General features: G+C 41.6%; 1 protein-coding gene across 16 annotated transcripts in view; it reads left to right on the top strand.

Moving 5' to 3' along the window:
* The window catches only part of itpr1b (inositol 1,4,5-trisphosphate receptor, type 1b), a 98,633-nt gene that overhangs the window by 51,194 nt on the left and 31,741 nt on the right, over positions 1–15,698 (top strand). For all 16 annotated transcript variants that reach the window (XM_078247764.1, XM_078247766.1, XM_078247768.1 and 13 more), the window contains 4 exons: positions 163–292; positions 2,758–2,942; positions 13,211–13,394; positions 15,042–15,304. In XM_078247764.1, the coding sequence (XP_078103890.1) occupies positions 163–292; positions 2,758–2,942; positions 13,211–13,394; positions 15,042–15,304 (762 nt within the window). The remainder of the gene's footprint in view (positions 1–162; positions 293–2,757; positions 2,943–13,210; positions 13,395–15,041; positions 15,305–15,698) is intronic.

Consider the following 15,698-nt stretch of genomic DNA (forward strand, 5'->3'; position numbering starts at 1 on the left):
GTTGGCTTTTGAACTTCCAACTATAAGTGTATTCTTGCATTCATTTTCTGGTCTTGTACTGCTACATTAGCAAAGTCTCACTGCCCTTGGGTTCCAGCTCCATTTCTGTCACAAGGTAACCTTAATTAGACTTTATCTCCTAACGTACATTTTCACTAATAGGGCGAAGCTCTGCGGCAGATCTTGGTCAATCGATACTATGGGAACCTCAAACCTGGCCCGAGGAGAGAGAGCCTAACAACCTTCAGCAACGGTCCACTCTCTCCTGGAGCGCAGGGGAAATCACCCACAGGTGTGTGTGTGTGTGTGTGTGTGTGTGTGTGTGTGTGTGTGTGTGTGTGTGTGTGTGTGTGTGACAATATAGTATCTGTGTGTCTGCATGGTTATGCTCATAAAGATAAGTTGAGATTATTTTGAAACTGGGTCCGTGCTGCAACAAGCTTAACACTGCACAAAAGAATTGAATCAAACATGAAAATAGTTAAGTTTATAAATGTCAGCTGCAATATGTCAGGGACAGATTAGTTTAGTTATAAATAAAGAATAACATAAACCCTTTCAGCTTTAGTCACGCAACTAAAAAAGTAAAAGAACAGCCCGCCTAAAATGTTATTATATTTACAACAGCCAGAAAACAAACTTCACAAAAGGTGTTTTATAAAGCTTTGGAATCTTTCAGAATTGCTTATGTCCAGGAAATCTTATGACCCTTGCTAATGTGGATTCTACTTAAAGGTATACTATGTAGGAGGTATCACCCACAGTTTGTAAACGCACAGTGTTCAAAGTTAACTCCGCCACCTCCTTTATATGTGGTGGACCCCGGGAGTCAATGCTGACATTCTCGGATGAAATATTGTTCATAACTGACATTTATCCATTCTAGTGAGTACATGTCTCTCATCACAGCTATGATTCATCTAATGCTTTAGAGACAAAACAAAAATGATTCACAGCCATGGTCTTGTACTCCTTTAAGCCCTTGGACCTCGGCTCTGCTACTGAGCATAGTGGCCTCAGCATAACGTGGGCCGTGTTGTTGCCAGGCGACCAGAGAGCCAAGCTCTGTCTAGAATGGGATGTGTTGTTGATTCAGTGGCTCGCCCAGCCAGAGATGGCTCTGATGGGTGCTGTTATCTCACCACTGCTTTCCTGGCTGGCTGTAGTAGCAGTAGGAGTTAAGGACTTCCATGGGTTGCAAACACATCTGGTATTTGTGTGTTATGGCTGAATGAATAAAAACAAGACACTTGTGGTTTATTCCTCACTTGACAAACTATTTTGATCAAATCATATATAAACCTTTTTTAAACAGCCTCTGGACGCTTTATTAAAGCCACTATATGTAACTTTTTATGTGATAAGCATTTATCTGATTATTCTGATGGTTTTGCTTTGTGAATGAAATAATACTGGTGAATGCGGTCTATGCAGTTCATCTCAGTTTCATCAGGTAGGATCCGTGGAGGGGAAGTGTAAGCTTGTATTGCTGTCTACTACAGTTACCTTTCCATTCCTTACACTGCTCATTTGATTAGTTGTCCTTTATACCCTCAAAAGCAAATTTTTTATTTTTTTTTGCACTGATCAAAGAAATACGTATAGAATGCAATATTTGATATATTAACAATGTATAGACGAATACAAAAATAATCCCTTATTTTTGTATTTTGTAATTATCCCCTCGATTTGGAGATAAACGACCGACACGTTAATGATTAGAGTAGAGACATGTAATGTTTCGTGTAAGTCTGTGTTTATCATGGATGTGTTGCCTACTGTTGCCAGGCAGCCTGCTTTCCTTTCCTTCCGCTCTCTTCTTCTCTACTAATTCTTGCTTATTTTGTTTGTACGCCCCCTGGTGTTTCGGAGACTACTGCAACGAACAATGCGTTGAGCATAAACGTCTTTGTGCATGCTCGTAGCCCATGCGACATTGTGGCGCCGGCCCCCGTAGATGGCGCGCACGAATATAACCAAAGCTTTAGAGCACAGCAGCTCCTCACAGTAGAAGAGAGAGACTTGCAGGGGCAACACTGAGGCACATAAAAGGCATGTTTGTGCTTTAGAACGTAACCGCCTTAAAAACAATCAGAAAATAACGTTTTATTCCTCTGATTCGCGTCTTTGTTCTCGCTAACAGCGTTCCCTCTCTTCATTCACTCTCTAGTTCGCTCTACCACCGCTGCTCTCCCACTCTGGCTCGTTGAGCCCGATGAGGAGGGGCCACCTTTGAACGCTGTGTTTTACATACAGTATATTATACCTTTTTTAATAGTTGTTATTTATGCACGTTGTACAGCTGCGTTTTTCTCATCCACAGTTTTACACTTTTAAATGTAGAAAATTGTCGTCCCGATTCTTAATCCTGCTTTAACTTTAATTGGTTCGGAACCAGGCAAGCAAGATCTGGTTTGCATTTGCCATTTGCTTTTATAATCTGAATAACAAATGCTGTCACTCTCTTTGTTAGCTGAACTAGCTTAGCATTCTCCTGAAATTGAAATACTCATATATTACATTTATTTATTGTAGGCTACATCTAACAACAACACTACCTTCATTTCTTAAATAGGAATGCTTAGACTTAGGTTCTGGATAAATGCATCCATCAAACTGCAAAAACCAGCAATATAATGAAAATGGTCAAACTCAAATATAACAGATTGTGACCCTTGTTCTTGTATGTAACCGCTCTAAATATTGAATACATGATGATGATGATGATGATAATCATTTTCACTACTGTGTCCATAGTTGTCAGTTCTGGGGTCGGAGGTCGAGGAGAACTGAGTTTGGCGGAGGTCCAGTGCCACCTGGACAAAGAAGGCGCTTCTGATCTGGTCATTGATCTCATCATGAATGCTACCAGTGACCGGATCTTCCAGGAGAGCATACTTTTGGCCATCGCTCTGCTGGAGGGTGGAAACACGGTCATCCAGGTAAGTGAGACTTACTGGGTTCAAGAGTACAAAGCACAAACAGTGCAGAGGAGGGTGGATGTGAAGTGTTAATGAGGTCCAACACTCACGTGTCGAGCCTGCAATTAAATGGGACTAGTAAAAGCATTCCCTTCAGAGAGGCATGAGCAGAATCTCAACAAGGAGATGTTCTCTCAAGGGTTGAAAGCTTTGGCGTGGAGAATTTAAGTTATTCCCCTGAAGCAACCTGGGCACACAACTAGACTTCAGAGTCGTGTGCAGAACACATCCTGAAACGTTTGAACTTATAGGCATTTTGAGTTGTGAAAAAAAAGGGAAAGTCAGTTTGGGCCATGTAGAGGAGAAAGGGAAGTCAGAAAGGAAGAGGAACAGTAGTCTGCTGGGAGAGGTCAAAGCTGTGCAGCCAGACACGTCATCACCTCCCCACAGCCAGCCAGTGGTTGCTAAGGCAACGCTAACTCTGCGAATCTCACATCAAGCAGGTAGGGAGGGGAGAGAGCTGCTGTGTTTGCAACTACATTGTGTGTGTGTGTGTGTGTGTGTGTGTGTCTACATGGAGTAGAATAAGTGTATGCATGTATTTGTAACCAAGTGTGTGAATGTGTGGTGCTTGCAAGCTGTGTTATTAGTGCATTCTGGTTGTGTGGTCTGTGTATGTCTGCTCCTTTGTGTTCTCTTGTATAAACAGGCTTCTTACATAATAGGCTCCTATTTGCATAGTGTTGACACAAGGGGCGGGAATCTTTGGGACTCCTCCTAATTGATTTAATTGTTAATTGTTTCTTGCTGTCCCCACTGAAATGTTATATGAAACATAACTGGAAGTCAAGCTAATAGATAATTATAACGGTTCCTTACTGATTGAACAGGAAAATACAGAGAAAAGTGTGAGAAGGCAGCTTTTAACTGCATTAACTGCACAAGTTAACTGCTTTAATTTGGAAGCATGTTGCAGTCCTATGTTCGTATGAGAATAATGAACTGAAAGTGTAATTTCACACCTTCACTGGTTAAATTTCTCTGTACACACAATGTACACAAAGGCACTAGCATGACTCATGTTACATAAGCTGCTGCCTGCCTCTCTGCCTGGGTGAATGACAGCCAGATCCCCAGTTCCCCTAACATTCCAACCAGACACTTAACTGGGTCATGCTTTGCTGGTGAAAAGAGGGCATTAAAAGGCATAAACCCTGAGGGGCCTCCTGAGAGATCCAGTAGATTTCAGTATCAGTAGCTCTCTGGTGCTACCTGAGGAAAGGCCACTCCCTACAGCCTCCTTTAGGACAGATCGACTCATGTGACTTAATTGACTTACTGTAGCCGTCATTTCATGTGCTGATTGACCTGATTTAGGTCAGAAGCTCAGTGTCCACTGCTGGAAGTAGCCTGTGGCATGCACTTTCAACTGGGGCGTGGACCTCAGGCCATCGTAAATGTTTGAAAAGTTCTTTGTCTTGTTGGAGTGAATGTAATCCTGTTACACAGTAATTGTACTATCTAGGGAAATAGCACCAAGTCATTTGCATAAATTACAGAGAATCTACTGTAAATGTAACATTTCTACCTCTGACATCGACTGCAACAAGGCAGTTTTCCTACTTACCTTACCTTACACATGAGGAGACACAATTATAAAGAAGCTTCTTGTTTCAGAATTTAAGTATGTCCTTATTTGGCATGGTCCAGGGACAAGTGAGCTTTGTTGAAGGATCATGTATGGTCCAGAGTGAATTTACAACATATCAGCAGATGCACCACATTTTCCTGTGTTGCATAACGATGGGTTGCCGGCCCCTTTTTAGGACAGAAGGGTTCTTGTTGTCTAAATGAAAAGCAGGACAAAAACATGCCCACAGATTTCTCCAAGCAGTTTGTTTATTTGTTTTTGAGGTTATCCAAGATCGTACCTAGCCAACAAAATTTCTAGGGAAAAGTGTACATAAGAGAGAAAGATGGAGAGCTGTTAGTTAGCTTCAGAATGACTTCTTTCTTTATTTTTATTTCCAACAAAAAATAACAATAAAATAAAATATAAAAACACAATTAGTGCGTAACAACGCGCCAAAAGGAAAACTATATCTATAAAGTGTTACAAACAATATATTTAATATGTCCGAAAAGGAGCGGGACGAAATCACTCTTGTTATTTTCACCAGCCCTTATTAGTAGATATTAGGGGTGGCACGGTTCATAAAACCCACGGTTCGGTTCGTGTCACGGTTTTAGGGTCACGGTTTTCGGTTCTGTACGGTTCTTGTTGTTTTTGTTTTTTCTTTTAATCTTTAACACTCCAGAAATATACTTCAGCATATGATATGTGACTGAATTATCCACAATTTAGGATACAGTATTAAAAAATAGTTATATCATGTAATCATGCACAAACTGAATTTGACTTGACTTTAAGTACACTATTGGGACCATCTCTGAGGAAAGCTAGGTGAGATTGTGATACAGCAAGAGGGAAGACATTGATGATTTCAACATGCTTTTCATTTATTTGTGTTGTCGTAGCAACCGGTAGCAACATGCACGTTCATGAGCTTCTCTCTCATGTCTCTTACAAGTATAGTTTGTTCTCTTAATACATCCATGGCGTACGTGGCGAACTCATGAACTCGCCGTTTCATTGTTTAAAATATTCACTAACGTTAAACGTTGTGTTTTCGTTGCTCCTGATCGTTTACATGCTTATCTAAATAAACGATGGATGTATTTAGACAACCAAGGAGATGTAATCATTATGTCGTAGGGGTGGAACGGTACACAGAAGTCATCGTTCGGTTCATACCTCGGTTCAGACATCACGGTTCGGTACGAGTTCGGTACAATGGAGGGAAAAGCAAAACAAAAATGCAGAAGGCAATATTTTTTCTTCTATTGTGCATGTCTCAGGCTGTACCACCTAGTGTCATACAGTCTCTCCCCTGAGCTAGCTGCAACAGCCTGAAGTATGTAAAGTAAGATGTAAACAATAAGTACCCCAAATCATCTCCAGACTCCATCTGTAACTTGTAAACAAAATAAGACAATCAGCTATAAAACTGAAAATACAGCATCTCTGTTCTCTGCAAAGACAAACTAAATGACCTGATGATTCTCACGACGTCTCCCGGCCATTTTTCACCGCAGAAAGCTGCTCCCTGCCTGGCTAAAGCTAATATAGTTAGCCTAAGGAAACAAGGCGTCTGTCCCAACTAACGTTACGGTTCAGAACCGCAACGCTGGAAAAGTACCACTAATCTACAACAGCAGTCTTATCACCACTCTCTCGCCTGTACTACTGGAACTGACTGGTCCTCTAACTCTTGTGGGTCGCCACCACTCACCACACTCGTCCTTAGTGCTGCTATCTCTGACTCATTAAAACTGCATACATAGGCAGAGAACAGCTACATAGGCAGCACGCCAAACAGCTTCAGAGCTAAGGCAGGGCTACAGATTAGGTGTCCCTAAGGAACCCGCGTATCAAAACGTAGTTCCACATTACATTAGTTCCACATTGCATTAATTCATTTGCACGTGAGTTTTATTTATTTTTATACCGTGTATTCTCCGTGTAAATTCATGCACCGAACCGTGACGCCCGTACCATTTCGGTTCAATATGAATACATGCACCATTCCACCCCTATTGTGTCGTGCTACTAGCTAGATACTAGCTAGCGCTAGCTACTAAGGTTAGCCTGCAGTTTCATGAACAGAGCTTCTCTTAATACATCCATGGCTTCATTTCTCATCCACGTTACAGGCTTTACAGCATACATCCCTCGGATGTACCATAAGATAATACCATGGATGTACTAATAGAACACACGACCCCGGGAGAGCAGTCATATGAGCATGCGCAGTGCAGGGCGGGTCTGCTCGCGTCCATTATGCGCGTTCATCATGCCTAGTTTAATAACTCTGGATTTGGCTACTAGGGAAAGTTAAAAATGTTAAAAACGTGACGTTTTAAATAAGGACCCTTTTAAGTGTTCGGGCTGGTAAGTTGAGATATCCCCAAAAAAATGATCCGCTAAAATATAGAGGTTCTTTTTGCCATGCAAAGTCAATGGGAAAAGTCTTTCTGGGCCAGAGGGGTGCAATTCCACCATTGGCTGCTAAGCCCATGGTTGCTTTAAGACTGTTCCTGGGGGCTTGGTCTGAGGTCACATATGGGCACGGGGCTACATTGCGCATGCCATGAACCGTCGAACCGTGCGACGCACACACACTCCGAACCGAAACAAGCGACCCGAACGGTTCGGATGTTTTTTCATGAACCGTGCCACCCTTAGTAGATATTGTATTTTTTGTATATATTTGTATCATTATATATTTTATATTATATATTCATAGCAAGATAACAAATATACAGTAATTTTAAACACCTACCAAACATTTTTTACATTTTACACCGAACAACCCATCACCCTATAATCACCCCCAGTACAGTCAGTATATTAATAACCCACCCTCACAATCATCTCTCTTCATCCTCATATCCTTTTAATGAAGTGTTTTTCTACAAACTGTTTTATAGCTGGATTTGATATGGCAGCCCTGACGGACAGGGTAAGTGTATTAGTTACTACAAAAAGAATTGGGTCAGGGCACAGTTCTACCAGCCTTTTCCCGTCTTTCCCCCTGCATGATGTTGAAGAATTACATACTAAACAGGCCACTACTTCTTCCCTCCACAGAGATGTTTATGACACTTTGCCATGATGCCACACGGTGGAACATTAGGTGAAGGATATTAAAGGCTCATGAACTGAGTTGCGGGATTTAGCCCATATTCCTATTTATCCTTTTATTAAATCATAAATGAATTTGTTGGGATGTTGGTGATATCCTTTATTTCATCCTTTTATTTTATTTAATCACCAAGCCTGCGTACAGTAGATTATCATGGACAAGTGAACATGTTGTTTAATACGTATTCACACCCTCCAGGTTGTTCAGTGATGAGCAGCAAATACTGTGACACCAATAGTGAAACTCAAGCAGACATGAAGCACAGTGACTCTATCTTAGCATAAAACTAACCTATTGCATACTGATCTGTGCACCTCATTAGAACACACACACACACACTCTCCTGGTTATACTTGGAGGTCACAAAGTTTATTTGTTTTATAACAAATAAACTTTTGTTATATAAGAAGTGTAGCTCTGCTCCTCCCAGCCCACCATCCATCTACTCAACACTGTCTTCATGACCTCAGAAGTTGAACTGTCACAGGACCAAACAGGTGCCACCACTCTTACTCAAAAGGCTTGTTGTGGCACGCCAATACTCTCAGCCCCTTCAAAGGGTGATGACTCCCCCCACCTCTGCACGGTTCATGTTCCCTTTACAGCTACCTCTTGGAAAGCTTTAAAAAGCTTCTGCAAAGTGAGTTTCCAGGCATCAGCGTCATCAACATAACAGCTCTCTCTCTAACTACAGAGTAGGCAGGGGATTCTCCTTTGAAACTCAGTTTGTAGTTTATAGAAATTGAATTATTTCAATCCTGCCCGGTGCAGCTTTACAGTCTAATCAGTGCATTTTTTTGTTGTTGTTGAAGTCACTGGCTACATTTTATACTTTGCTTGGCTTGTTGCCTGCACAGAGAACTTGAAATCCACACACGTGCATTTCACTTTCATTTCAACCTCCTGTCTTTTCGTAGCTTCAAAGAGCAGATCTCTGTGGTTACCAGCTGGGCGGTGGCAGAGTACACCATCGAAGACCCTCCCAGTATGCACAGAGATGGCTTTGTCACTAACCAAGGTGTCAAGCTGGAAAGGCAGAAGAGAGCTGGTGGTGGTGGTATAAACAGACCTTACATAACTGGCCCGTGTTGATGCCAGGAGCCGAGGTGGCAGCTGACGGAATAGAGGGATAAGTAGGAGCACAGAATCATCAGAAAGGAGGCCCCACTGTAGCCTGGCTCCGCCCTCCCTACGTACTTACGCTCAATTTTAACAGTTTTGGCAGTCCAGCGAACAGAGGGAGTGGCTGAGAACGATGACGTTGAGGCCGTGCGCTAGAATTGCAGCGGAGAAAGATGCAAGCGAAGCCATTCAGTCCGTTGTGGCAACGCTGCCGAATATCCAGAAGTTAAAGCCCAAGCAAGAACAATCTTTGAGTTTTGTTGGTGGCCATGATGTTGTGGCCCTCCTCCCCACGGGGTTCGGGAAAAGTTTGATTTTCCAGCTCGCTCCATTAGTGGTGAAGGAGTTGGCTAACGCTAGCGATGCTAATGCTGAGGAAGCCTTGTCGGTCACCCCTCTTGTTGCACATGCGCATGACATACGTCACGACCAAAACTTTAGCGATTGGTTATGGCAGATCCAGAGTGGCTCTGGGCAGATCCAATAGTTTTAAACTTCAATGAAGTACCCGCCTTCAAGGAAGTTAACACTTGTCAATGGAGAGTGGCAAGACTCTCTGTACAAATGCAATAGCTAATGTCCGACACATCTTACCAAATTTGCAATTAACCATCAATTTTTGTAAAACGGCCCATATTTAAGCTTTATATAGTTGATTTCTCGCATAAAAAAGTCTCAGAAGTGAATTTAATAACGAAATAGCCCCCGCCTTATCTAAATATTCATGAGCATACCATATTTGGAAGAAAAGCTCTTGTTCCAAATAGAGCCATATTCACAGGGTAGTTAAGGACCTAATAAAATAGCATTCGGGCAATTTTCAGCCCAACCAATGTTACATACCCTATTAGGAGACCTTAAGGAACAGTGTAAAATACCCTATATAATCATTCTATCACCCCTTTAAAGCCTTTCCACTTGTTTAGCCATTGAAAAAATCTTTTTAAATATGGGGACAATTTATTTAATATCTGTCTGCTGTGTTTGCAACTGCTGTATATGTCTGCTGAGTACATGAACAAAGAGAATGTTGTAATACAGTGAGATAATGTAATATTATTCAGCATAACAGCTACATAAGAATAGCTGTTTTTTTGTTTTGGGGTTTTTTGTCAGTTTTTCTGTGTACGTGTATCTGTTTTGTCATTTCTGAAAAACCCAATAAATATAATTTTCAAAAAGAAAAGGAGTACCAGACAGCAGACAAAATAACTGAGCAGGCATGTGATGCCAACTTTTAGTATTTGACAGTTTTTGATACTCTGTGCTCTGTTTGGATTGGTACCAAAACATTTCATCCCCAGCCATAGTTTAACTCACTCTGCTGGCAGAGCACGGGGCAACAGTCGTTGCATTGTGTTTCTTTTGCCCACGGCATATATGACAGACACGTTGACAAAATGATCCCCTTCACATCAGTGAAGAAATTGGGTTTTTATGGCCACAGTCATGAGGTCTATTTAATATGGTAATCTTGTAAAGCTGCTATCCCGGAGCTGTTGTGTCTGTCTGGAGAAGTCGGCCTGCTGACTCCTAATCAGATCACTATCAACGAATGACCCTATCTTGTCAACAACATGATGTTAACAGCTTGAAAAACAAGCATAAAAGAGAGGACAACAACTCTTTATCAACACGATGTTTTTAATGCATTAAGTGTTCTGCCTCCCTTAGGACTTGAATCAGGTGATTCTGCAAAGATTCTCACTACATAGGTTTCATATGTTACTGCACTTGCATGTTGTTTCACTGAATGTATTTCCCCTCTTTCTGAATCGTATCTGAGTTGAGCTAAACCTTACTCTTATGTAACAGGCTTTCAAAACTGCCCCAGAATCTATGTATGTGAAAACTCCCCCCTCCCGCCTCTATTTTCAGACCCTCCCTCCTCGTTCTCACACCACACGTTCCCTTCGTGCCGTTCTGGCACTGTTAAAGTAGGACAGGGTTTTCCTCTCTCCCTTTTTTCCTCTCTTCCTTCTCCTCTCCCTCTCTCCACTGCTCGCCCTCTGTGGGCTGATGTAACAGTGTTTGAGCTGAGGCGCTGTGTGCCCTCACTGTAACCACTGAGCTGATTACAGGTCTTATGTAAGGAGGGATTGTGGAGAGGAATGGGACAGAGCATATGAGCCTGTTGCAGAAAAACAACAACTCCATGCATACAAGGCTATCAGACAAGATTGCCCTCTGTTTAGTTCAGCAGAACCTCACCTTGACATCACAAACATCTTGCTCATGCTGAATCAAACTTTTACTGCTGCATAGTTGAAAAACTCGTAAAAACCTTTGTGGTCTTGTGCAATCACACAAATGTACTTTTTATTGCACCGCAAGTGAGGCAACTTCTATGAACATGTGCCTACAGCAGTGTGTGTTTACCTGCTTGGTTTGTGTTGGCACGCCTTTGTGTGTTTGCACGTGCACGCTTGTAAAGTAGACACATGTACAGTAGTGTGTCCTCAGCAGGGTGTGTAGCTGTGTCTATGTGTGTGCATGTAAGTGAGTTTGGCTGCATGTAAATATCCCCAAATCTTGTCTTGTTTTTGCTGTTGCTCGCCTGTTGTTTAAGTGTTAACGCCCAGCGTAGTCCTCAGGGTGTCCGAAACGTGTTACATAGAAGGGGGCAGAGAGCAGATGGTTTGGAATCAGGTGAGCACGGTGAGGCCTTGCAGCATGTCTTGCACATTGAGAGGAGGCTTATGTAACTGCTTCTAACAGAACCTCTGGCTGTCAGCACTGTAGAAACTCTCAGAGAGACAATGATAAGAAGTGGCGGTTACTTAAAAGAGAATTCCGGTCGATTTCAACACGTAGCTCTGTTGTTTGTAAATTTGGAGTGCTGTCAGTAGCGAGAAAAACAAATCCTCCTGCTACAGTTTGCACCCAGGAGGCTGAAACAGGAAACAACAAGTTTTTAATGTGCTTTTAGCCTCTTAACATGTTTGAAATGTCATTACAAGTGTGAAGTGATTCCTTCCGAGTGAACACAGTGAATCTGAAGGCAGTGACAGTCCTTCCAGAAAAATGCGGAGTTTTTTTGTAATAGTTGCGGGCAAAAATCATTGAATATGCGGCACGTTTTCTTAAAAAATGCGATGGAATATGCGGGATATTTATGCAATTTTATGCAATGAAATTGCGGGAACTTGCAAAAACTGCGGTTTCATCATGGCTTCATCGCGGGGTTTGCAGCTTTTCGATGATGTTCACTTCGTGTAATTACGTGACTTTATAATGTTCCCATGGCAACAGGGGAAAATGGCTGCTCTTGTGTAAAGTAAACGCAACATTTTTCAACTTTCTGCTAAGATATATGTGACTTTTTTTTTGCAATGAAAATGCGGGGATTATGAAATCATGCAAGCCCTGCATATTTTGCTCTGAAATCGGCAATTTATGCGGCGAAAGTGCGGCGTATTTGAAAAAAATGCGGCCCCCCGCATGAATATGCAGACTTTGGCTAATTATGCATTGAATTATGCGATCGCATAAATGCGTTTTTCTGGAGGGACTGAGTAGATGTGAAAGAAATGCATAAAACTTATGCTAATTCAGCTCTGTTTAGTTCTGGTGTTGAGACGGCAAGACGAGTGCTTCGGGACCGTCAACATCAAAAAGAGATACAAAAATATTTTCAAAAATAGGCATATGCTTATTTTTTTAAAGTGCAGTTGTACAACTAGCAGGAGACAAGTTATAATCGAGGTATGTTTGGAGACACTACTGTATTGTATATAATATTTGTGTTGTAGTTTGTAGACGGTCCCTAAATCTTGCCGTCTCAACACCGGAGCTAAACAGAGCTGAATTAGCAAAACTTTTATGCATTTCTTTCACATCTACTGCAGTCAGATTCACTGTGTTCACTCGGAAGGAATCACTTCACATGGCTAGGCACTTGTAATGACATTTTTAACATGTTAAGAGGCTAAAAGCACGGTTTAAAACTTGCCGTGTTTCAGCCTCCTGGGTGCAAACTGTAGCAGGAGGATAACACGGTGTAGGCAGCACCGATTGTTTTCGTTTTTCTCGCTACTGACAGCACTCCAAATTTACAAACAACAGAGCTACATGTTGAAATCGACCGGAATTTTCCTTAATAAAAAAATAAATAAATAGTGCTCTGACCTCAAAAACCTTGTTCTCTGATCAAGGATAACTTGGAATGGAAACATTGCTGGTAACATGTTGGTGTTGAAAGTCAACCACCTTGAAACAGCATTTTGACATAACATTAGGTTTAAAAGAAAAGAAAAGAAGAAGAGAGCAGAAAGTGGTGTGTAAACTACTCCAATTGGAGCAGCCGACCAGTAACACTTCTTTAAAACAGAGAAGTGTAAGACAGAAAAAAGTGGAGCCCTAATAACATGTATTGTCCTCTTCTTTCGTATTTTTTTCCAGCGGTCATTTTACCAACGTTTAACTGGGGACAACAAGTCGGAAAAATTCTTCAAGGTGTTTTATGAGCGCATGAAGCTGGCCCAGCAGGAGATCAAAGCCACTGTGACAGTCAATACTAGTGACCTGGGCAGCAAGAAGAAGGATGAGGAGCCAGCAGACAAAGACACGCCAGCACGCAAGAAAGGTGAAGGGTCACTAACTGGAAATATCTGATCATATTCTTGATCAAACTGGCAAAATCAACATCCGTTATCCTCTGTGTACATGGCACTTAGTCTGTTTGAATAACCAGTCTCTAAATGTGAATGTGATCAAGGCGTTCCTGCAAAAAAAGAGGTTTCCTCTCAGTGAACCTTCCCTGAATAAATAAAGGTAAAAATTAGGGCTGTCAATCGATTAAAAAATGTAATCTAATTAATTACATACTCTGTGATTAATTAATCGAAATTAATCGCATACATAATTAACGGTGCCTGAACCGATACTTTTTAAGAAAGTAAAAAAAGAAAAGAAAAAAAAAAGAAGGTACTAAACAACAGTCGGTGACATTAAAGAACGGCTTGTTTATTGCTAAGGCCATATGGTCAAAATTAAATGATTTAATAATAATGTAAAACAATAACTTATTTCACTAGTAAATTGCTGTTGAACGACAAAAACAACCACCAGATGGTAAAGGACATTTACAATAACTTCAAATGCACCACGAGGCTGTAGTTTACCAGTTTCATTGTCTGTGTTGTTTCTCCGACGGCAGCTGCAGATTGTTACATACCGGTGTTGAATCCTCTACAGTAAAACACAGTCAAACTTAACACCGTTTAGCGTTAGCTGTCAGCATTTTAACCGTGTTTAATCCAGCTACTAGCTAGCGGTAGGCTAACGTTAGCTGCTGTCGAGTATAGTGTTAACTAGCGTCACGTGCAGCGGTGTTTGTGTTGGCTGTATCGTCTTCAGAGCATCAGAGAGAAGTGCAGATATATCAGTGGCACCAGATTTCAGTAGCCAGGGTTGGCAGGAAGAAGATTTTTACAAGTAAATGTTCCAATTAATGATCCAGGCAGAACATTCTCGTCTCCCTCCTTCATTTTACAGTCCAATGGTGGCTAGAACAGCGTTATTTTTCTCAGATTAATTAATCGAAATTAATGCGTTATTTTGACAGCCCTAGTAAAAATAAATAAATAAAAAATCCTATGTATTAAAACAAAAATTGCATAATTTATTTATTCTTGTGCATTCTGTAGTAATTCATTTTAGGAATGTCTGACAGTATTAAGTGATAAAGCCTTGGTTTTCTTAAATTAAGACATGCATGTAGTGTAAATGAGTATGGTATGAATCAGTACATGATTACGTGACTAAATGAACATTCTTCATAACAGACATCTTCAACAGGGGGTCCGGGGCCCCTAGGGGGTCATCAGAGTCACTGCAGGGGGGATTTAAATAAAAATGTCTTAACATGAATCCAACATATTATTAGCAAATATAAATCCCCACTGATGATAGGCTTACTGGCTTACTGGCCTATAGGTAAGGTAGTCACTAAGGTAGCCATCCACAGATACAGTTAATGCTAAGGATTCACTGTGCCACATGTACATTATGTGTATTAAAAGATGATTTATAAAATCATGCCGACAATTATTATTTTAATAGCTTAGTATTCTATGCACTAGAAAGGTATGTATAAAGGCTTTAGGCTGCCATACACATCTCACTTTCAGTTAAGGGGTCCTTGGTTTAAAAAACGTTGAAGACCCCTGCTTTATAACACAGTTTAATATCTCCAATGGTCTGTGTTTAACCCTCCTATAACTATGGTTAGTCAAAGACATGCCGGTGGTGGCGGTGGTGACTGAGGAGGTGAAGGAGCAGCTAGTGGAGGCCTCCGTTGTCACCAAGAAGGCCTTCACCACCTACCGCCGTGAGGTCGAAGCCGAAGAGCACCAAGCGGCCGCTGATGGCACTCCCGTCCCGACTGCTGATAAGAGCCAGGAGGAAGGCGAGATGAGCGTCATCATCACCATCATGCAGCCCATCTTGCGCCTCATGCAGCTGCTCTGTGAGAACCACAACCGAGATCTGCAGGTCAGCAATTACTCCACTTTGTTGTTTCTTTTTGTTTTACCTAAACCCCCCTGCCACCCCTCTCATGACATGCCTGACCTGTGTTCTGAATGTCTATCGCCACACTCGGTTATACAGAAACGAAACCGTGTAGAAAATAGGCACTATTTGCAGAACTTCCTGATGCAGCTGTTTCCATATCTGGTATGTCTTGGTCTGGTTTCGCTATGATGTGTGTGTTGGTGTTTAGTAATGGCTAGCTCCAGCAGCCCAGACAGAAGACTTCCTTCTTGCACTGATTCAGTTTGCACCCCAAACCAAGGCATACTTTCATTAAATGATAGTTGGCTCAATGATGAATCACTCCGTCTCGTCCATCCTGACCCAGCGTGGGTGAAAGATATTGATTTACTGC

Source organism: Sander vitreus, chromosome 4 (genome assembly GCF_031162955.1).
Source record: "Sander vitreus isolate 19-12246 chromosome 4, sanVit1, whole genome shotgun sequence".
NCBI classification, from domain to species: Eukaryota; Metazoa; Chordata; class Actinopteri; order Perciformes; family Percidae; genus Sander; species Sander vitreus.